Source organism: Gymnogyps californianus, chromosome 1 (genome assembly GCF_018139145.2).
Source record: "Gymnogyps californianus isolate 813 chromosome 1, ASM1813914v2, whole genome shotgun sequence".
Taxonomy (NCBI): domain Eukaryota; kingdom Metazoa; phylum Chordata; class Aves; order Accipitriformes; family Cathartidae; genus Gymnogyps; species Gymnogyps californianus.
Window position 1 is genome coordinate 116505243 of NC_059471.1, and position 22472 is coordinate 116527714.

Sequence of the window (22472 nt, forward strand, 5' to 3'; positions counted from 1 at the left end):
GGACCACAGAGCGGACAGCCACAGAGCCCACACCCTGCCCTACAGATCCACATTGGGCTCATCCTGGTCTTCTCCAGGAGCAGGGCTCAACTCCCGATCCATGTTTCGGCATCCAGCCTTTCACTCATCACAGACAAAACCATAAAACCTTCTTGCTGAAATTCTCTCAAAAGGCAAGTTTGAAAAGACAGGGGATTAGGAAGCGATCGATGAGAACTGTGGCAAAGCAACAATTTACCCAGCAGGGTTGTCTTGATAAAAATCTGCTCACTGACAATTTCTCTTTCACCTTTGTTATTTAAGTTCATCCGTTCCCCACTACCTTGGCCTCTGAGCACTGGCAGTCAGAGACCCTACCCAATCCAAAGCCCCCAGGGGGACACACAACCCCAGTGCCCCGCACAGCATTGGACTCCGGTGCTCAGCAGACAGACGCCGCTGCTTCGGGAAAGCTCAAAGCCACGTACCTTGTAGTGCTGCAAACACTCACCAGGAGGAAGTGATGCAAGTTTCATCTATTCCTTGACCCTCAACAAACTGAGGAAGAAAGACTCTAACTATCATCCCTGGGGAGTTCTGAAACAAGACCTCACTCCAAGGAAAAACAAGCTCAGTTCAGGATTAAGCAAACAGAAGTGCCTTGCAAGGAGCACGCAGCTGCCTACAGACCAGACTTTTAGAAGCTGCCAAAGTTTACCCCACCTGGCCTCTAGGCTGGCTGTGATCATAAGGAAGAGCAAACAATCATCTGGCCAGCTGTCTGATGTACATAGAAACAACTGGACTGGATAAAGACGACAGTTCATTTTTGTAAGAAACAATATATTTTATTTTTCTGACACCACAGCCCTGGCGAGTGGTTTTGTACCAAATTTAATGGAGGTTACACAGAACGTTTTACGCTGGGGAGGAAAAAAAAATAACCACAAAAAAATCCTGGATAACTTTTAGTGTCTGTTCCACTCCCACATTAATAAAATCACTTGGGGTTTCTAAGAAAAGGAGAATAGGAAACAGTGAGAGACTACTGTAGGATGTAACAGTGTCCAAGTCCAGCCCCTTCCTAAAAGTGGGAAGAGTCCCCACATGAGGAGAGGCTCTCCTAGATTTACTCCCCAAAATAACACAATGTATTGCAGCTGCCATAGGAGGAGACAGAAGGGGGACGGAGAGAGAGAGAAGCCTATTTAATAAAGAGTGGGAGGGAGAGACAGAAGGTGCTGGACAGCACGCCATAATTTGAAAAATATGTCCTTAACTTATTATTTATTTCTTTTAAAAGATTCCCCTCACTGAACTTAAGTTCCTTTTTGTGCTTTTCATTAATACTCTGCTCTGAGGTCGTAGTTTGGTTTTTCTATACATTGGAGTTGAAGGAAAATAGTCCGAAGTTCTGAAGATGGATTCTCCACCTAAAGTAAACAGCCTAGAATCCCATTCTCCTCTCACCCCAAAGACTAAAGTCTCTGCTAAAATCCCTTTTACAATATAGTACAGTACACAAAAAACCCCAAAAATAACCGAGAGTCCTGGGAGAAGCCAGTCCGAAGGACGTAAACATACAGAGAATGGTGCAACTTGTGACAAATGGCAATTCTCAAAATACAGCTACAGATTCTCAAAGCAGGTGCCATCACGGGATACCCAAGTCCACAAAAATAATTTTTAAAAAATAAATCTTAAAAAAAAAACAACCTGTTAAAATGAATAATTTTTTTTTCAGGTAATTCCATACATTCGAGATTTCCCAAAGCGTCCTCTGGTCTCTTTTCACCTATTGCATGGCCAAACTGTACTCCTGAAGCTCCCAAAAAAGCCCTCAGGACTTGGAATCTCATCTTGACAAGGATCAGAACATCCAGTCTTATGGTAGCAGCTTAAAACATCATGTTCCCTGGGTTTCCAGGGCCTTGGCTAAATCCTCCCATGCCAACGTCAGCAGCCATACCTCGGGGCCTCATCTGGGGGGGAATCATGATGTTTTGTTGGGGTCCCATCATGCCCTGCATTGACATCATCATACCAGGTGACCCGACAGGGCCCGGGTGGCTGTACAGCCCTGCGGGGGCTCGGTCCTTGCCTGGGATCATGCCCACGGCGGCCACAGGGTTACTCATTAGTGCGGGCTGGCCAGGCATCGCCGTTTGTGCTGGTGACATCATGCGGTGGTGCGGCCCCATCATGCCTTGCTGCAGGAAGGCAGGCGGTCTCATCGGGTTATGACCTGGCATGGACGGAGCCGTCCCAAGAGGGATATCCGGAGTTCCCACTGGCCCGGGGCCCCCCATGCCAGGCAACGTTAGTCCCATCCTCGGGGTCTGCTCTCCTATCATCCCCTGCATGTGGGAGAACCCAGGCCCAGGACCCTGCGGCTGCTTGCGGCCTGGCACCTCCCCACGAGGGAAATACTGTAGTGTCTGGCTAGGCTTCTCCGACGGGATAATCCTGGACAGGTCAAACTCGGGTATTCCTGTGGCTCCAGGACGGATCACCTCCTGCAGCTCTGGATCAGTGAAAACCGAAGGCATATTGTTTCCAAGAACAGTGAAGGAGTCTGGACCGCCAGGGCCTCCAGTCTTGCAAAGTGCTGGATCTGTCGAACTTTGGGGCAGGTTGGTAGGACGCCCCAGAGGTCCTTCTCCATGGAAGCCCATTCCCGCTGGGAAGTTGCCTTGTCCACCGCTGGGCCCGTTGTGTGGAAATGGCACCTGCTGTGGAGGGGACTGTACGGGAGGGAACCCCTGTGGGAAGCCCAGGCGTCCTTGAGGTACCATTGGAGACTCCTGGGAACCGTGCCCCATCATCGGGTTGTGTGACATCAGGCCGGGTCCCACAGGGACCCCATGAGGAGGTATATTGGGTCCCATAGCATTTGGAGAGGGCATCTGGTTGTTATGGGAAAGAGGCTGGGTCATTCCCATTGGGCTAAGGGTTGGCATTGGACCCACTGGGTTTGGACCTGAAATTCGAGGATTCTGAGAATTAATGCCCATTCCTATGAAAGAAATAAGGAATCATATTTAGATAACAGCCAATAATAATTCATAAAGCTATCAGAGAGCTTTCTGCAAGGTTACCAAGTCCACACACACACAAAAGAATTAGTGCTGGTAAAAAACCATCAGCAGTGGCTCTGGAAAGTGTTATTTTAACCAGAAAATTGACGCCACCTGCACAGCTGCCTCCCTAAGCTTGTCACTGCCCTATCAGAAAGTGACTAAAGCCTGCTCTGTAAGTAGGATCTCAATCCAACCCATACCTTTACTACTTCCCTGGCAGTCTAGATGACGCAGGCAGTAACAAACATGTCTGTGAGATTATCAGCACATGGACACTTGTCCACTGGGAAGTGACTGAATCTGCTTTCAAAACTCAAGAAGTGATAAATCAGGTAACCCTCATAAGACTAGGAGGCGGCAATCAATGAGGTTAATGAGCTATCATCATGAACTTATTCAATTAGCCAGCTTCCCCAGGTATATTCAGCCACTCCGATCATTACTGCACAAAACAGACAGCAAAGCTACAGGTAAACTCATCAAGAATTCATTACCAATTGCCACTCTCATGAAACATCCACTCATCCCCTCTTTCAACTATGTTAATTCAATTGGGTGGAGGGGCTACAGCCTACTTTTGTATTAAATACATACCCACAAACATTAAGCTATCAGCAGGGACTGGATTTCTCATATAAACATGCTCACCCACAGGACAGCCCAAAAGGACATAGTTTTATTTTACTTTTCCTTTAACTCTCTCAGGTAGGGACCAGGACAGTTTCCCTCAGTCCTAGCTGAGGTCACCTGCCATTACGCATTCCTATATGAAAAGATGTATGTTTTGAGAAAGCGCTCTAATACTCTTTTCTGTAACAAAGGCAATCCACAAAACCCAGGAAAAGACCAGATGATTCAGTGTCAAAAAAAAATCACACCCAAAAAACCTGTGAAGCTTCAATGACACTGCCTTAAGACAGGGGGAGAATGGTTTACTATGGATAACACGTTGTAGGTCTGACCCTTATTCCCATGAGCAGCCTTCAGTCACACAAGTAGTTCCAGTCTGCCCAAGTGGAAATCTCTCCCATGCATAGCGGTTTTCCAGATTAGACACTTTCTGAAGAACAGACACTTTCTGGACAGAAAAAAATGGTTGCAAGGAGAATTTCTGTCTCCCCATTTCAGAGAATCACAACTGCCTTCCTCAAAAACAACCCATGGCTATATATTCTTCAAGGTTTTTCCCTCTCACCATCTTAATTTGATGAAACTTCCATAAAAGTCACCCCCACTGTATTGCCTGATAGCTTGGGCTTACGTTTCTTTGAGTTTCTTACCTGGTACGCTGTTCATAGGTGGCAAGTTTGGGGAGCGTGCTGGAGGGGAGTCATCATCCGAGCTGGCCACAGTTTTGATGGCATCATGATAGAGCGGTGTAGAGCTGGGCATGGCAAATTTGGACATCCTGGACATCATAATGGAGAGGGGATTCTGGGAGAGGGTCGGCTCTGGAGGCATTGTGTAAGGACTGCTAGAGGGAAGATTTCCAGGGAGAGTCACAGGAGCAGACTGGCTGACTGTGGAAGGAGGTGGACCACCTTAGGCAAAAAAGAAAAGAAAAAGAGAGAAAGAAAAAGACCTTAATGTTTTTCCTTCTTACCATTTTTTCCTTAAATCCCACCCTTTTCTCCTAGAAATCCCTTTTATTGCAAGAGGCTATCTGACTAATGCAGCCAATGCCTGTGAAAGGTAACCAGAAAAACAAGCCTATTGGTCAAGACGGTTAACATTTGTTATCCTGGATTCTGCACTTCTACTGTAACTATCTCAAGCCTTTACAAATCCACATGAAGAATTACCAGGTAAGTCTGAAAATCCTACTATTCAACTTCCATACACTGAAGACAGACTTAGGTACCAGGTCTAGCCATAAAAATAAAAATCTACAGTCAATTAATTGTTCCTGCACCCACCAAATGTCAATTGTAACTCCTTTTCCTTTTTCTTTAGTAGGCATCAAACAAGCACAAAAGACATAGGCAGTACAACGAAAGCAGTAGCACATATTATGTCAAGACATGAGAGCAGATTTCTGACAAGCTGCATCAGCAGCTACAAGTAAAACTCCCTGTTTATGTTTCATTTCAGGTTTTATACACACATATTTACTGCTCATTCCAGTTAAAGAAGCATTCTCTGCACCTATTAGCTTAACATCATCCTTTGCTCTCCCAAAACTAGAAGTAACTTAACTGCACTTCCAACCTCCTTTCTTCTTCACCAATCAATTTCATGCCACCCAGACCACATGTGAAGGAAAGATGCTAAACCAAAGTTGTACTGTCACTGAAAATTCACTGCACTTTCCTCAGCGCCCCCCCCCCCCCCCCCCCCCCCCCCCGAAAAATGAAGGGAGAATAGAGAATACAAAAATCCTGCAACGCCAAATATTTATGCTTTGGAAGCGCTGCATGTAAAAGCATTCGTTAAGCGCAACGTTCGGCATGGACTAAAGCACTTGGTTCCGACTTGTAGGCGGCTTGGGCTGACGCCAGGCAGCCACGACGGAGGCTAACATCCAGGCTCCCTTCCCGAGCACAGAGACCTGGCCAGCAGTCCCGACAGCTGATGCGAGGGTCACCGCCGCTGCCGGTACCCTGGCCGGTACGTCCCGGCCGGTACATCCCGGCTGCCGCGCTGTTACCCGCGGCAGCACTAGAGGGCAACGTGGGCAAACGGCTCCTCTCCCGGGCAGGAGACCTTCCCGGGCAGGACGGCCGCCCAGGGCTGCGGCGCTGGGAGCCTGGACGGAGTGGCGGATGTGCTCCAGAGTGAGCTCCGGGAGGGTTTGGGAGCGGGAAGGAGAAGGCAGAGGCGTGCAGCCAACAGCCCAGAGATATTCAGGAGCAGACAGGGCAGTGCCAGCACCTGCACCCCGAGGTCCCAGGCACAACGTGGCTCCAGCATGCTACCGAATGCTACATATGGGGGTGTTTAGCTCTCTCCAAAACGGTTGAAGCCTGAACAAACATTAGCACACCTCCCTGTCTGTGTGGCAAACCTAGAAAGCACTAACCATACCGGAACCATACCTAGATACACAACTGGCTAACTATGCTCAGCATGTCTTTGTAGGAGCCTTTTATCTCAAAGCATTCTTATGAAAACAGGATCTTCTCCACAAAGCTACGATCACCATGAGCTGTGGCAGAACGACCAAAAACCCCTCCGAGGAGAGATTTCTCCCATCAACACTTCAGGTCTTCTCGCACCTCTTCACCCCACCCTTTCACTTTCACCTCCTCTGAGTGACCAGCCCTCACCTCAACACACAGGAGGCACTGTGCAAACCCACAAATACAACAGGAGGAGGAAAAGCACTTGCACTCCACTGGAGTAGCCACCCACCAGACCCTTGGCACAGCCTCCCTCAAACAGGGCAAAGCGCCGTCTAGCTTCTGCCACCCTGCAAGAAACCTGCTCCCTCCCCCTGCTGCACACCTCGGGCTAAACACGATGCGAACCAAAGAACCAAACCTGGCTAGCAGAGGTGGCACTCACCCGACTCCACATTCCCCAGCATGGCTGGAGAAGACATGGTGAGAGATGCCTTGTGGTTCGGGGGAATCCCAGGGCTCTGCAAAGGAGGCTTTGGAGACGAAGTCCATCCGGGAGAAGGTGCGGGGAGAGACGGAGACTTGAGGTGGACAGGAGAAGCAGCAGCAGACCCCAAGACAGGGGGGGACTTAATGGAGGCAGCGGCAGCTGCGGCAGTGGGGCCCGCAAGCATTCCTGCCAGCTGGGAGGGCGTCTGAGGGGACTTGAGGTTCCCCGAGGGAGACCCCATCATGGGAGACTGGACCTGGCGCATCGTGGGGGATTTCAGGGGGTTGATTCCTGGCGAATGCACCTGGCCAGCTGCGGAGATATCCAAGGGCTTGCGGCCGAGGCTGCGCTGCGCAGGGGGAGCAGTGTTGAGGCTATTAGGGTTACTGGTGGGATTGAGAGGTAGTGGCGGCATGTGGCTGAGCCGGTTGTTAGTCCTTTGGTCAGGCCCGATCTGTTCTCTGAGATTTCGGAGACCGACTCCTGGGCCCTGAGACATGGGAAGGAAAGGCCTGGGACCCATGCCATACTCCTGCTGCGGGTGCTCCCCAAACGGCAGTGGCACCATTTTCTGCTGAGAAGAGAGCATCTCTGAGACGCCGGGGCGCAGTTTCATCATCTCTTCCGGCCCAACTCCTGCCTCCCTCAGCTTTTGAGGGACCAGGGGTGGGTTGGAGCCCATGCTGACATTCATGCCCATGTCCCCCTTCATGCTGCCAGGGCCCATCCCAAACTCCAGCTCCCTGCTAGAGGCCATTTGTGGGGGTATTCCTTTTGGAAAGTCCCCCCTGGAGGGGCTCATCGGCCCTTCCACCGGCATGCGAGGGAAGATGGGGTTGTTCCCAGGCTCCATGTGTCTCTGGGAGGGCATCATTCTGTTTATCTCCATGCCGGGCCTGATGCCTTCCATGTTGAGGCCAGGAGGAAGGCCCATCTGTTTCTCAGCCAGCTGCTGCTGATAGAGCTCTTCGGGCAGGCCCTGTGGATTGGGGAACCGCTCCCCTCGGCCAGGGCCGCTGAAGACACCCTGGCCAGGAGGGAAGTTTCGGCCATCTGGGATTTTTGGCACATCATCTGGCCAACTAACTCCCGAAAGCCCAGGCCGGGAGGCAGGATTCGGGACACTGGGGCCCTCCATGTCAGGGTTCATCATTCCTGCAAAACCAGGCAGGCGCATCTGGCTCCCGGGCATGTTGGGATGAGGGGCCATGCCCCTGGGGGGCAGAGAGTGCGACATGTTCATGCCTTCAGGGAAGGGCTCTGGACCCCCAGGTCCCCAGCCCTCCCCAGGGGTCATCTGGTAGGGAGGGGGAGGGCCTCGGACCACCCCACGAGGCCCGTGTTGATGGACCATCATGTCCTGCAGGGAACACTGCTGCACAACCACCTGCTCTTGCTTTCTTCTCTTCTCCTCGTAAAACTCCTGCTGCAGCTTGAGCCAGGCCACCTGCTCAGGAGTCATGTGGTCCAGGTGGTCTGGGCCTATGGGTCCTGACTGGGAGTTCATTGGTGGCGGCCCCATTTCATCAGGGGAAAAAGGCATGTCCCTGTGTCCTTGAGGGCCAAACGGAGCACCTCCATCTGTCCGAGACCCTGACCCTTTGCCTAAACTTTGGGATTGAGCCATCATGGCCTGTATTGGCCCTTCAGGTTTCTTTTGGGGACCATCCAGCATCCCAGCATTTGGGGGTGGCCCCCCACTTTGCCCTCCCGCAAACTCCTTCTCATCAGGGAAGAGCATGCGCTGTATGTCTCTCAGGGTCTGCAACGAGCGCTCTCGATGCTCCAGCTGCTCCTGTGACAGTCCATCCGGATTCTCGCCCAAACTGGATGGGTCCCCACCAGACACCTGCTGGGGAGGACCTTTGGGGTCTGCAGCAGAGCTATTGCTACCTTGGGAAACTGGGCTAACTGCTCGATTATTGGGGGTCGAACTCTGCCCAAATCCTTCTGTCTGCAACGGGGTAGAGTTGGCAGGGCTGCCCACAGACATCACTTTGCTTTCCACGCTGGGACTGTCCTGATCTATGGGACATGGGGGGCCAGTGGATTTGGATACTGGCGCTGACACGGGTGGAGTCGGCTGCATTTTGGCGTTCGGGGGAGGGTTCTGGTCCTGGGCAGCCGGGGGCTGGGGCTGCGGCAGGGGCTTGGGTTCAGTCCGAAGTGCAGTGATCTGGGGGTTCTGCAAGAGAAAGCCACATGCTGTCACTCGCTCTTCTTACAGCTGTGTCACAAAAGCAGCGGTGCAAACGAGATGTACTGTCTCAACCCCACCAGCCCACACTTTGCAAGGAAGGGTAGCCTTCATGCAGTGATTACAGAGCAGCATCTTGGCCGTGCAGAAACCTATTTTGCTCAAGCATTACAGCAGGTAGCCCTTGCTTCTGTGCTAGCTCTGCAGGAGCAATGGGTTGGAAATATACTACCCAAATATTGCAAGACTCAAGCTCTTCTTTGGATGATCCAAGACATTTATTTGCTGAAGGCTAGAACAACAACTGGCTTTCTCTTTTCCACCCTAAAACTTATCTCAGAGCATAAATAATCATCCATCTCTCCGAATCACACACACAAGCACATTTACCATTTCCCTTCCCACCCACATGCAGGTATTCCCTACCAAGGGTACAGTGTTTCGTTCTGCCTTGCTGTTTGAGATGTTCTGGATATGAAAGGACACAATGGTTTCCACCTGTCCCTTCAGCACAGCTTCTGCAGCCCTGCAAAGACAGACACACATATCCAGGTGAAGCTAAGAATCAATTTTTCTTAACCACCCTCCCTTCTATCCTTCAGCTGGCAGAAGGGAGAAAGACTTAACCACACATACTTCACTCTATACCAGTAGCAAAAGAAAAATGCTTACATCTACAAACTCATCAGCATTCAGGGTTCATGCCTCCGTTTAAGCTATCCTGGCTGCTGCTCACTGCACGGATTACAAAACAATACCTACCAGCATTTGCCCAAAAAAAAAAAAAAAAAAAAAAAAAAAAAAGAATCAAAACCCCACACCTCGGAGGAATAAATAATCACTTCTCGGAGGGCAAGAGGTAGTGACATTCTCCACTCCAGCCCCTTCAGCATCCCCAAAACAAGTAATGACTTTTTGCTACAAGAACGCACTTGATGGAGAAAGTGCACTTGAGAATCTCTTAAAAAGGGAGCGCAAATATAAGCCCTGCTCCCTGAAGACATTCAAGCATCTACCTACTTGTTGGCCATCTCAGTAGAAAAGACGTAAACCACTTTGGATGGAGTCTTCTGCCCACTTGCTGGCTCCAAAGTGGCAGTCAGGCCATGGGAAGGTGTGGAAGACCTTGGGGCTGAAGCATTTGAAGGAGTCATGGAGTGTGGTGTGTGCTGAGACTCCTGGGACTTCACATGATCAGCAGAATTGCAGTCTGGAAGGGGAGAAAGAGGAAAACAGGGGAATCGCTACCTTGGGAGCTCTTTGGAAACCATTTCTGGAAACTGATCGGAGCTTTTCCTCCTCTGAAATTTCCCACTTCTCCCTCAAGCACCACTAAAGGCAATTCTTCTGTTACACCATGCATCTTCCCTCTAATGCCATGCTGCCCATCAGGCACCACTGGGAGAAAGCTCATCTTGTCCCTTTCCAAGGCAAGTGGCAGTTCCCAGAGCTGATCCCTTTGAATTCTCTAATGGCCACACAGAATAGCAGAAAACCTACACACTAAAATGAAAAAATATGTCTGTGCCCAAGGAGAACACTCTCTGCAAAACTTTATTTTTTTTCCCCTTCAGCCACCTTAGCCAGGTGACCTAACAAATGGACAACAAAGGAAAGATGGACAGCTGCACATCTAGTCTGTTTTTGCACTGCCTCACAGAGGCAATGTTGGAGCCCGGAACAAAACACAGAAATCCCAACTCTCTGGCTTGTGTTACCAGTCAGGGTGCTACGGGTTATGTATCTGTGTTGACAAAACAGGCTTGCATATTGTTCAAAACCCCAGTTACAACAGAGCAGTTCCTGAAAGGCCAAAGGCCAGAAAGAAAGCAACAGGTTGCATTTGTACTTTCAAATCCTCTGGGGGAGTTTCAGAGTTACAAAGGAACTTTCCCACCAGAGTCAGGTCTGCACTTTAACTAAGCGTGAACAGGACATTTACCGATGCCAGCTATGACAACCTCTCCTCTTCGCCTGCTCTCAAGACCTTTAGACTTCGTTGGCTGGAACTTACAGAACCCCAGAGAAATAAATGTTTCGCTAACACTTGCATAGTGATTCTCCATCTCACAGAGGACTCAGACTAATTGTCTGCACTTGCGCACAAATCCTAACAAACATACCTTTGATTTCAGGGTCGTCATTAGGAGTCCCAGCTTCCCTCTGTTCAAAGGAGTCTGCCGAAATGCTCCTCTCTCTCTTCCCCTTCCCCTTGGCACCATTTCCAGCCCCATTCTTCAGCCCCATGCTCCCACCTGGGCCAGGGAGCACTTTGGGGGGTGACCTCCACTTTTGGGGTCACAGGGAGAGGGCTGGGATTGGCTGGTGGAGCCCCCTTGTTTGCCTTGGTTGGAAAATTTGGAATCCAGCTGGGGGTTGCCAGATGGGGACATCACTGTAGGGGGACGGACCATCACCTCCTGCTTTGATTTGGGGCTACTGGGGACAGAGCAAAAAAATGAAAAGGAAAAAAAGTGACAAGTCACACCATTGATTCATTCAACCCTGTAGGAAGAGATTAGAGAGAAGCAGAAACAACCACTGCCACCTTTGCAAGCTAAGACAATTGCTGACAAATAAAAAATGCCTGCAAGCTGAGAGTCATGCAGGTGCTTTTTTGAACATGCCCTGAAAGGGTTATTATCCAAGATGGGATCTCATTGCTCAAGAAGGCACCAGGGCAAGCTACAGACCTGCCAGATCCCTGGAACTGCTGTCACATGAGGACCTACCTCTGGGGCTTCTGTCAATAAAGACAACGGTTTCTATGTGCACAGAGAAGCGCCTCACACCAAGACCAGCTCAGAGTAAACAAACAAGGCACAATAAAGTTCACCTCACCACTCTCCTGGACCCCAACTATACTCTGCAGCTCTGATCAGAGCAGACCCCCCACCCACCCCCTCCCTTGCACCTCCCTATCCAGTTCTACAGGGAGCACAAGGAAAACCCAGCGTTACTGCAGCATTCATCATACATTGGGGCGAGCTGCCAGGAAAACACAAACCTCTGACCGTGAAAACAATTAAACCAGCTACAACCTGCCTCTGAATAAGGAAAGAGAAGGATACCATCTCCCTGCACACTCCTGCAAAATGGGGCAGATGAAGCTTCTTTAATTTGCCAAAGGAGATTTAGAGTCTTTCCTTCCCTCTTCCATTCAGCAAATTGTATCCTAAAAATATTTTGCTCCTCTGGGTTTCACAGATGTATTAGCCACCCCTTCCTCCTCACCCTCCAGTTACTCCATTGCTATCGGATCTTCTGCATTGTGTTTTCCCATCATCACTGCCACTTCCAACAGGCAGCGCTTGCTAGCATCCTCACTGTGGGACTTGCACAAGCCGTTTCCTCCTTTGGACAGACATCTGACTCAGAGGCATTCCCTCTGAATTACTCTTAAGCTCCAGATGACCCCTAGGAGTAAATAATCAAACTCAAGAATGCTGTCAATCAGACCATTGTAAGTCCCTGGACACTGCTTCGCTTCCATATTTTTCCCCTTCCAAATTAGTGGAGGAGAGATGCTGACCTGCTGCACTGGCAGGTGAATGATGCAGAGGATCTCAGTGCACAGCTGATCAGTTCTCCAGGCTGTTGAGGCCAATAATACGGAGGAAGCGTTTTGTGTGAAAGTACAGACAGAGACACCTTCTGCTGCCCAACTACCCCTCGGGGAAACAGATAATTAGAAGAGGGTGAAGAAAAAAAAAACAGACAGAAACAGCATGTTTACTCTCCTACAGCCTATTCAGACACTTGATGGGAGGGAGGAGGGCACGAGGAATGGAGAATCTGCACCTCACGGGTTTAGAGCTTTCAGCTCATCCTGAGCCTAGCAAATGTGGAGGCTCGTCAGCACTGTGCAGCCAGTGCTCAGGTACTCAGTGGGTCTGATGGGAGCACAAAGGAGGACCAGTAAGTCACATGCACCGGTCCTTGGCTAATCCTGCAGCAGAGCAGGGACAGCATCATGCACCAATCTAGAGCAGCTGACTGCAGGCTCTTTTCCTTACCTCTGTGTGTTGCCTGACGGGGAGTTCCTCACTTTGGGGTTACTGGAATGCATTGACAGAAATCCTGAGCTCACAGTCTCACACGCACGCAGATGGGCTCTCGTCAAGTTCCTCTGGGGAGTGTGCCGCCAGAGGCAGCGTCGAAGCACTTTCTGCCACCCGCTTCTCTCAATGCTGGCTGTCTGCTTGCCTTTTTTCTCTTTGCTCCTCTCTGGTTTTGCACTGGGCGCTTCCCTCCTGCAGCTCCAGCATTCTCTAGACGCGTGCCTCCTGCTGCCCAGGGGAAGTCTCGCATCTCCAGGGCACACTGTTAAAACCACCCCACAAGAAAAGAACAGAAAACCAGTAAGGAACTTCCAAGCAGATGTATCTGGTGTGAAGCAGTAAATGGCAATTCTTCCCCCATTACTGAGAAGACACAGGAGAAGAGCTTTCAGATGGCTCAGTACAGCTGTGTATTTCAAACTGGAGACAGCCCTGGCTGGCCATTCAGTTTACAGGCAGTGAGGCCATCTTCCCTTCATCCAAAGCAAATCACTCTGGAGTCAACAAAACAGGGAAGCGCCTTGTATCTGGACACTTTGATTCCGCATCTGTGCTCAGCTTGAAGACACCTCACAGCAAGTCAGCAGGAAGCCAAAATTACAAATCCCCAACATGACTTAGCTGTCCAGAATTCCCCTGTGAATGGCCGTAATCTGATATTTCTTAAGAACATAAACTCTTCTCAAATCTTTCCTGTCTCCTTGGTCCAATATAACTAGACATATGTTCAATGATGTGTGCTAAGGGTTGCACAAAGGGAGGAAAATAAAATAAAATGCCTTCCTGACCACCTGTAAGCAACCAGCTATGCTGTGATTACTCTGAAAATACCAGAGGTTAGTCACTCATTATATCAATTTGAAAGGCCAAAAGATCACTAGAGAACTACCCCTCTAAATTTGCTTAGCAACACTATACAGACTAATGAGACTTTAAAAAAAAAAAAAAAAGCAGCACTTTTTCAGCTTCTTTCTAAGAAACAATATGCATGACGCAGGCAATAAGGCACATAAAACTGTTTCTGGAGGAGGAAACTATTGAACACTACTGTTTATGTCCCTTGGGCTAAATTATTTTGGAACAAATTTCTGTCTTGTTTATGTTTCAACAAAATCTCTCCTGTTCGTCTCACCTACTCAGATGCAAATCCACTTAATTTAGAATCTAACCAAGATTTATTGTTAATGTATTAAACATTGCTAGTTAAATATTATTCAAATGTAAATATTCCTGGTATTCCTTCTCAGCACCAAAGAAGCAGTTTCTTCCTGTATATATCAAATGAAACAAAATAAATCTCACCAGACTGGGAATGTCTTGAATTTTATGAAGAAACTACTGTTCAAATTGCATTTAGAAAACAAAAATTGGTTTGCTTACATGCTGACACCAGAGGATTAAGAAACACAGGCACTATATGACCACCTCTGGCCAAGGAGAGTTATCAATAACTTGTAGTATTGAGCACCATGGTTTTCCAGTTCCCCAAATTTATCTTGTTGTGAGGTTGTGCCATTACACTTTTTAGTGACTTTGCACTGCTGTACTTCAACATGATAGTGCTCCACACTGCTGTTGTTCCATGATGCTCTGCATCATCTCCAAAAATTCTCCTCTCTACCATATGCCTCCTTCATGAGTCAGAGAAATCATCCTGCTCCCTATTCTCACCTCCACTGTGCTGCACAAACCCATTAATGAAGGGAATGTTTCTGCAATAAAGGTCTCATTTTTAATGCCTCCTATTAGGCACAATCAGATGAACTCCAGTCTGAGCCACACACTCCACAGGTTCCACATGCCTCTCCGGGGCTATCAGCTAGTTATCCCACTGATTTTGAGAACAATGTTGGAGTTACTCTATTACTACTGTTACTAATATCATGCTGTAATTGGAACTGGTGCTATACAGATACTTTAAAGACAAGAGAGAACATCTTCACAAGTATCTAAATTGTACCATATCTTTGCATGCAAATTTGGCTCCTATGTCTGTTTTGACAACAAAACCATAACATTATCAACAGTACCCAACTCCACTTTTCAAAAGAGACTTATGCATCTGTAAAAGTCAGTGGAACTCAGTGATACTTCGGGGTCCTCACTTAAGGTGAAGGTATGACTGAAAATACGGTGAATTTCAGGTAAAAAAGAAAAAAGGAACAATAGCATTAAAGTGAGTGGAGCTCAATGCTAAAAGCAGGATGTAGCTGCCTGTGTGATGAACTTAAGTGTTCTAGTTGCTTCATCCTCTGTTTTTCCACTTTCGATATTTATGCATTATCATGTTACCTTTTATTATAAGATGAGAATTTTCTCAGACTCCCAGTCTTGCACAGTGCAATGAGAAAACATGAAGAACAGAATCAGGATCATGCTGGCTGCACAATATTTCTGATATCACCAAACTTTCAAGTACTTCACAGGGGGAAAAAACCCTCCAATTTTTTAACCCTACTTTTTCATTATCCTATATGCATGTATCTTCCATCTATTAGAATTGATGCGCTCTGCAAGGGAACTGTATTTTCCAATCTCAGTTTAAATTTCTTCTTACCAGAGAGAGCTATAAAGGATACATCAATATATTCATTGGTGGAACAACGGCAACTCAACTTCCTCCGCTTCTCATTTCTGCATGCTGGGAATGTACCATCTTTTATAATGTGAAATGGAATGCCTCATGATTTTTCTAAATGCACTTCTAACATATGTATGTCTGGGAATCTAGGGTTCAATAATGGGAAAGCTCTAGAGAAATTTATTTTTGCAGCTGGAGTCTGCCTGCCATAGCAAAGCCTTTATCATTGCTCTAAAACTAGAGGTAGGGTCACTGACAGTGAATGGTCAAACCACTTTTCAAGACATTTTGGCAAGCTACATCCAAGGCTGTATTTTCAGGATTGCTTTAAGGTATGCCAGGCAACAGCTGCAGGGAAAAGGGATCATTCAACTGGCTACTCATTCTCACCACCCTCTCCTGACCAGATCAGGGAAAGATCTGAATGGGAACTAACCCAAGGGAAACAGTAGAAATCTCTATTCAGCTGGATTAGTACCCTGTTCTGGTTGATCATGTAATCACATCAGTGCCACTGCAAGCTCAAAGGAGGAGGTGAGAACAGGTGAAAAGTAGCCTCACCCCACTTGGTTGCAGCTTACAATTTGGATGGCTTAAAATGACTTCAAACCTCAATTGCAGAGACAAAAAGAGATGGACCTGCATTTGTGGAGATATGACAGGTCCTTGCCTTTCCAACAAGTAGCTTACCAAGACCCCTGGTGTCACGACACAGCAGTACTCATTGTGGAGGCCATGAGTTGCAAACCACTCGTCTCACAAGAAAAGATCACCTGGAAAAAGAAGAGAGAGGAAGAGTTTCACCAACAAGAATGCACACCCAAGCTGTGCGTCCCTCCCATGCATCCAGCCACAGAAGCAGAGGAATCAAAACTTGCTCTGAACCACTGACAAGGGGAAGCCTCTGCTCAGACTGGCAAGATTTGTCAGCATCGAAAAAGCCACCATCAGACTGGAAGAGTCTGAAGATACATGCTGCACACAGAGGGGAAATAGGTCAGACCTGCTTTAGCACTCCTACATTTGAGCTAGCTGGAGTCCTATGAGCTCATCTGTGCTTAGAAGAGCTGGCACAAAGCTCGGACACGTAACCTCCCCTTCTCTGCACCCATCTCTCTTCAAAGGCTCACCTTCCCCTCACTATTTGCCCAGCAACTTCTGCCAAACCCCTGTGCTTCGTATATACAACCTCCTCCACAGCCAGACAATGTATAAATAAAAACATCAAGCATCAGGTAAAGCCAGGCAATCACTCAGTCACATCTAGGGGAAAACCAGGCAGGTTTTAGAAGGAAGAAGCACTATCTACTGTTCTGGCAGCTCCTACTTCACATCATTGTACTACACTACAGGGAGAAGGGAATCCAACTGCAAACCTTCCCGAGACATACTGCAAGTTTGCTCAAGATAGAGGGGTTAGCCCCACCTTGCACTACAGTTATTTCCTATAAGGCCAAAAGAGTTCATGGCCCAAGAACCGATCAGCCACACTTTCAGTAATGGAGACAATCCTGCCTCAATTAATGTTCACTCATATGTTAAAGCAAGTTTAAGTGCCTGAAAGTTCCATAATACAAGGAAACACGGACTCTGAGGCATGGCTTTGTGGTAAATTTGAGGTCAGTAAAGAAAGACAGAGCAGCTACCTGCCAGCTTCTCCCTCACCCACTGTGAAAACTGGAGAGGCTGCAAGAACAGCATGAATCCAGACAGTGTTCACACTGTCAGGGCGAGTGTGGTCTCTCAGAGCACTCTCAGCTATTTACACAGCACGGACAGCCTTGCAGTTAAAGTACGACTGCAGACTGAAATCACTACCAGAGGTTTTCTGTGTAATCCCAATGCATTCTGCTGACCAGATCTCCCAACAGGAACACAGGAGCTATTGCGAGGCTCAATTAGTTACGCATTGTGAAACCCTGTGCATATTCTCTTCCCTCCAACATTCTCCAACTATTATCTACTGCAGCTTCACCTTAATAATGTAGCAATGCACTGCCATGTAATCCACTTCAACAAAACCAAACTACAAAGCTAGTCCCAAACAATGCAGCTACATTCTCCACCCAGTTCAGCTAAATCAAACAATGAAATCACCAACGTGATAGACCATCCTTATCTAGCCAAGTCACACCTGCAGACAGAAGCTGAAACAAACACCTATCGCAACAAGCTGCTTCATCCAGTAAAACCTACCACAGCAGCACAATCATCCCTGAATCCAATTACCCAGTTACATCTCCTCTCCCCTTTCCCCCACCCCACCCAACGAAACAATACAGGCTAAGCCATGCCAGTGCCAATACTGACACACCTCTATCAAAGCAGCGACAGAAACCACCTTTTCCCTTGAAAGGGAAAACATGTGAACACCAGCACGCATCAGGATGGAGAGAATCTATCACAGCAAACCATCGGAGCTCTATTGCTTGAAACATTCAAGTCCAACTTGGCAAAGCATCGGAGCAGGGCAGCCTTACAGACCATAGCTCAGGACTGCAAGAGGGACACAAATGATCAGACACAACCCATCCTTAAAGCTACCCAGAAAGTTATTGCAAAGTAATTCCATCCCCTAGTTTACCATCTCTGCTGCTCACCTGCACCGTCTTAGCCCACAGTCAGCACAAGACAGCTTGCTTCACAGTGAATTTAAGGGCAAAAGGGTGACAGCATGTACACAAGCTGCTACCACAGAGTAACTAACAAGACACAAATGTGCATCTTAGCTTACCTTCTGGTAACTTATTCATGAACCATCCCTGTACTTCTATGAACTAGCCACCATATTATTGTTCTGCAAACAGAAGGAAAAAAATATCCAAACTAGCTTATTCCTCTGTTATGCCCTTAAACTGCAGAAGCTTGACAGTGACAAGTGGTCAGGTACTTGGAGGTGTACAGCATTATGGCTGCTTCAGCAGGAACAGCTGCAGTTATCACTGATTCACTTCAGTCTTTTCTCCCTCTTTGAGAAGGAGAATGTGAAGAGATGAAATAAAGGCATACCAGGTAGATAAAAGTATCAAACTTGTGGCCTTACTGTGATATGAAGCATTAAAGGCAAGAAACCTCTTTCTCTGTGTACAAGAAAGAGCACACTACTTTTTTCCCGTGGCGTTTCTGAGACTGTCAGTCTGTGCTGGACTGAGGGCAGTGAGAGCCCAAAATCAGGATGGAAAAAGGAAAAAGGCTAGAGACCTGCTGCTACAGAAAACAAATGACAACTTTGAACACAAGTTGAGCCAGCACCCTGAATTGTAGCTATGGTAGCGGAGTGGGAGAGAAAGAAGAGAGAGTGGAGTAAGAGACTGCTCTGGGAAGAGCTGTGGCTTCAAGAAGGACCAAGAACAGCAGCACCAGCAGCAGGAGCTGTTTGAGCAACCGCTCATCCTGACAGCCACCAGGAAGCAAACCTCTGCATGTGCATCCACCAGTGGATTCCCCGTGCAAGCGGAGAGGTGGGGTAAGGCAATGAATCAGCTGACGCGCTCCTTCAGTGTAATTTTACTGGGAAGGGCACATCCTATTTCTCCGACCCTCATTCAACCACATAAGAGGGAGAACAGCTGTACTGGCACAAGGTGACTCCACGACACCCAAGACACCCCAAGAGTATCACTGGTTTTCACCACATGCTGCACTTAGCAGTTTTGTTAAGCATTTGCTTATTTTGCACACTTGCAGCTGAACTGCACGTTACTTTTTAATAAGCTGCTGTTTAATAAAGTACTTGATTACACACCTCATTGATAAAGAGTGCAACTGGGAAACAAGGAGGATGCAAGAAGTGTTACTCAATGCTTTTATTGAACCATCAGACTCCCGTAAGATCATATAAAAGTAAAAGCAAATAGATAAATTGACATGAGTATTCTACACCCCACACACCTCCCCATGACACTTGATGATACAGGGACACAGGACACTCTTCAATCCCTTGAACCAGTCCCAATTTCTAGATATGGACCCTACTAAGTGCTTTTAACTACACCTTTAAATCTGCCCCTACCTCTTAGCAAAAGCTGTCCTCCTCTTCCTTTCCCATGAATGCATAAAGCATGTGCTTGTAATACAACTAGTATTGGACCCACCAGCATTCAAACAGGTTTGTCAAAAATGCCACCTTACCTTCCGTACACCAAGTGCGTGCTGGACCCAGAAAAGCAACTTCATCCAGCCTAGGTCTGCCCAACTCTATCCCTTCCAGCCATCACTAGCACTTGTGAAAACTCAGCACCAGCTGAAAACTAACTTTAGATAAGATATGATCAATTTTCAGGAGACAAGCTTCCTGTTTCAGCCAACCAGGTGGCCACATGCTCGCTGGCACAAAGGAGGCAGCAGTGATTGATGGCACAGGCATGGATAGGCTTAAGCTGGTTGTTCAAACACACTTGCATCCTTCTCCTGCCAGGTCCCTCTGCTCTTTTTCTTAAACAAGGGCAGAAAATACATCGGGTACCTAAAGAACTGCTGGGGCTAAAGACACAGTATCAATACGCATGTCATCTGGGCACAATACAACTCTGCTTGTCCAAGGAAGTCATCAGTAGATGGCCCGACTACCTACTGTCCCGGCTCTTTCCATTGCAGGGTTTGCAGACTTCATCCTTTAATCAAACTACACAGTTATCACACGGTAGACTTTCAGCTGATTTGCTCATGTGCTCCACCTGCCAGAAGGGCAGTGGCCACTTGCACCAGGGGCACCTCATATGGTACATGGACCATACTCTACCCAAAACAGCTGCTGATTTGGGGAGAATACCATGTTCTGTCATTCCCTAGTAAGCCACAAATCCCATTTACTTATAAATCATTTTCTCAACATCAAGAGCTAACTTGTTAATACTAAGCTGATTAGATAGCAACTCACAGCCAGTCACCAATTTCTAGATGGTCCTAACTTATCTTGAAATGGTATGGACTTTTCTATGTTTATGTCTTGGCAGTAAAAAACGATGGCATACAAGGTCCTCAGAGTTTCCCAAAGCCAAGAATACCTCCTTATGAAATCACTGCTAATCCCAAGTCTGCACAGCATTACCTCTTTGCTCATGGTCTTGTACCAGAAGTGACTCTCAATCAAAAGAAGAATTGAGAACTTGTCACCTAAACTCATTTTGCTACATGAACGTGGGGACTACACAATCTTCACCAGGCTTGTTACAACCTCCACAGAGAAAATAACCTCTTGTACACATGGTGTGTATGCACCTCTCTGTTAACCTCTAAAACATGGGCAGGTTACTGCCCACAACTACCTCCATGCCTTGAAGCACACAGAAAGGGGCTGAGGAAAGGTAGGCTCGCTTAAAATTAACACCTTGATGACATACAAGCACATTGACAGGGAAAGAGCGGAAAGAGCAAGCAAGACTCTATACCATTACAAGGAAAAAGAAGTTCCTTCAAGTATCTCAGATCAATTTAAGAATTTAGGACCACAAGATAAACCTCCCAGAAACTGTAAGAATATACTTAATCACCCCCATGCAAATTCGGTACGTGTGGTCATATAAATGCAGCTCCACTGACCCTATCTGTGCCTGCCCACCCATACATCTTGAGTAAGACAGTACAGATACTCTTTCTCCCACACCTTCCCCCCGCCCCAGCTCCTATCACCACACACGGATGTTTTCCAAAGAACCAGTGTCTCCTGAAGTCCATTCAAAACAGTGAGAGCCACAGAAAGTCCAATCTTTTGCTCTCCATCCTTAAAAAGTATAGTCAAGACAATCACTGACAAAGCACAATACAAACCTGAAGACTCAGACAATAAAGTGTTTTATGACTTTTCTCATGTAACCATCCCCTGCTCTCAGACAATGGTATCTCCACTATTATCTTCCTTCCTCCTTCTGACAAGCACACGGATAACCAACAGTAGCCACGATGTAAAGGTTAAGTAATTATTCTTTTTAGGCATTTACAGAAATCATTCTAAAATAACCTTTTGCAACAGGCACGTTGTTCACTATACTTACAACCATCATTTTTAAGAGCTGTGAATAACACTAACATTTTTTGTCAGAGACAACTACATGTCCATTAAACTTTATTTTTAGTGCATCTAACAACATTTCAGTGTTTTTAATACAATGGGGATGAACAGCTGTTCTGGACAGTTTCTGATTTTGTACAACTCTTTCCACAACTCCTTCCCCAAAGTAATGGAGGAGACAGACACTTATGGACACTGGTGAGCAGATTCAAGGTGTACACAGCCAGACACTTGAAGTCCCTTTCAATTTCCGAGCTGCTATTATGTAAAAAACACCCCTTGAACTACTTGGTCCACTTGGGACTAGAACAACCTCTTGGCAAATTCTGACACAGTTCCAGAAATCAGTTTGATGAAAAAAGCCAAAAGAAAAACCCTAAAAACCCCAAAGCCTAAGCTACAACTATCTGCTTCTGTACCGGAATGCTATGAATGCTTCCCCTTGCTGCTCACGCCATTTCAGCTTCACCAGCATTAGTGGCATTTACAGGTGCAGGTCAGCCAGACTGCTGCCAGGGCGTTAGGCACGCTGTCGCGTAACCCATAGCGTGCCATGACGTCACGCTGACCTCAGCTCAGCCTCAGCATACTCCAGCGCAGCTGCCAACATCAGTTCAGCTCCACCTATGTTAGCAATGCTGGGAGCAGTCTATGTACATTATGACTGGAGTTTTAAGCACTGTACGTGGAGTGTCACTTACCTTAGCAGCAGCCTGTCTGCTCTAGAGTTCCTACTATTGTTAACACTGATAGAGATCAAAAGCTCTAGCAATAAGGGATTTTTCAAGAAACGTTTTAACAGTATTTCCCTAATATATGACAGGCTTCTGCAGCTTACTACATCATGTTAGCAGTTAACAGCCCCAGCATCAGTCAGCATTACATGCAGGAGTCCGGTGGGTAACGCTAGAGCTTTCCGTGGGCTGCTTGCATAGCTTTGCCTTCTGTCAAAACTTCATCTACTTTTCGGGAAGTAGGTAACATGTTCGGAACCAGACGTGATCTCTTTGCCCTT

General features: G+C 47.3%; 1 protein-coding gene across 1 annotated transcript in view; it reads right to left on the reverse strand.

Moving 5' to 3' along the window:
- Positions 1 to 812: 812 nt before the first annotated feature.
- BCL9 (BCL9 transcription coactivator) overlaps positions 813 to 22472 on the reverse strand; it is a 31436-nt gene continuing 9776 nt past the window's right edge. The window contains 9 exon segments of the mRNA XM_050913051.1: positions 813 to 2995; positions 4340 to 4600; positions 6564 to 8793; positions 9232 to 9331; positions 9826 to 10015; positions 10929 to 11084; positions 11087 to 11244; positions 12822 to 13128; positions 16138 to 16220. Coding sequence (XP_050769008.1) covers positions 1878 to 2995; positions 4340 to 4600; positions 6564 to 8793; positions 9232 to 9331; positions 9826 to 10015; positions 10929 to 11084; positions 11087 to 11244; positions 12822 to 12874 — 4266 coding nt within the window. The 5' untranslated portion in view covers positions 12875 to 13128; positions 16138 to 16220 and the 3' untranslated portion in view covers positions 813 to 1877.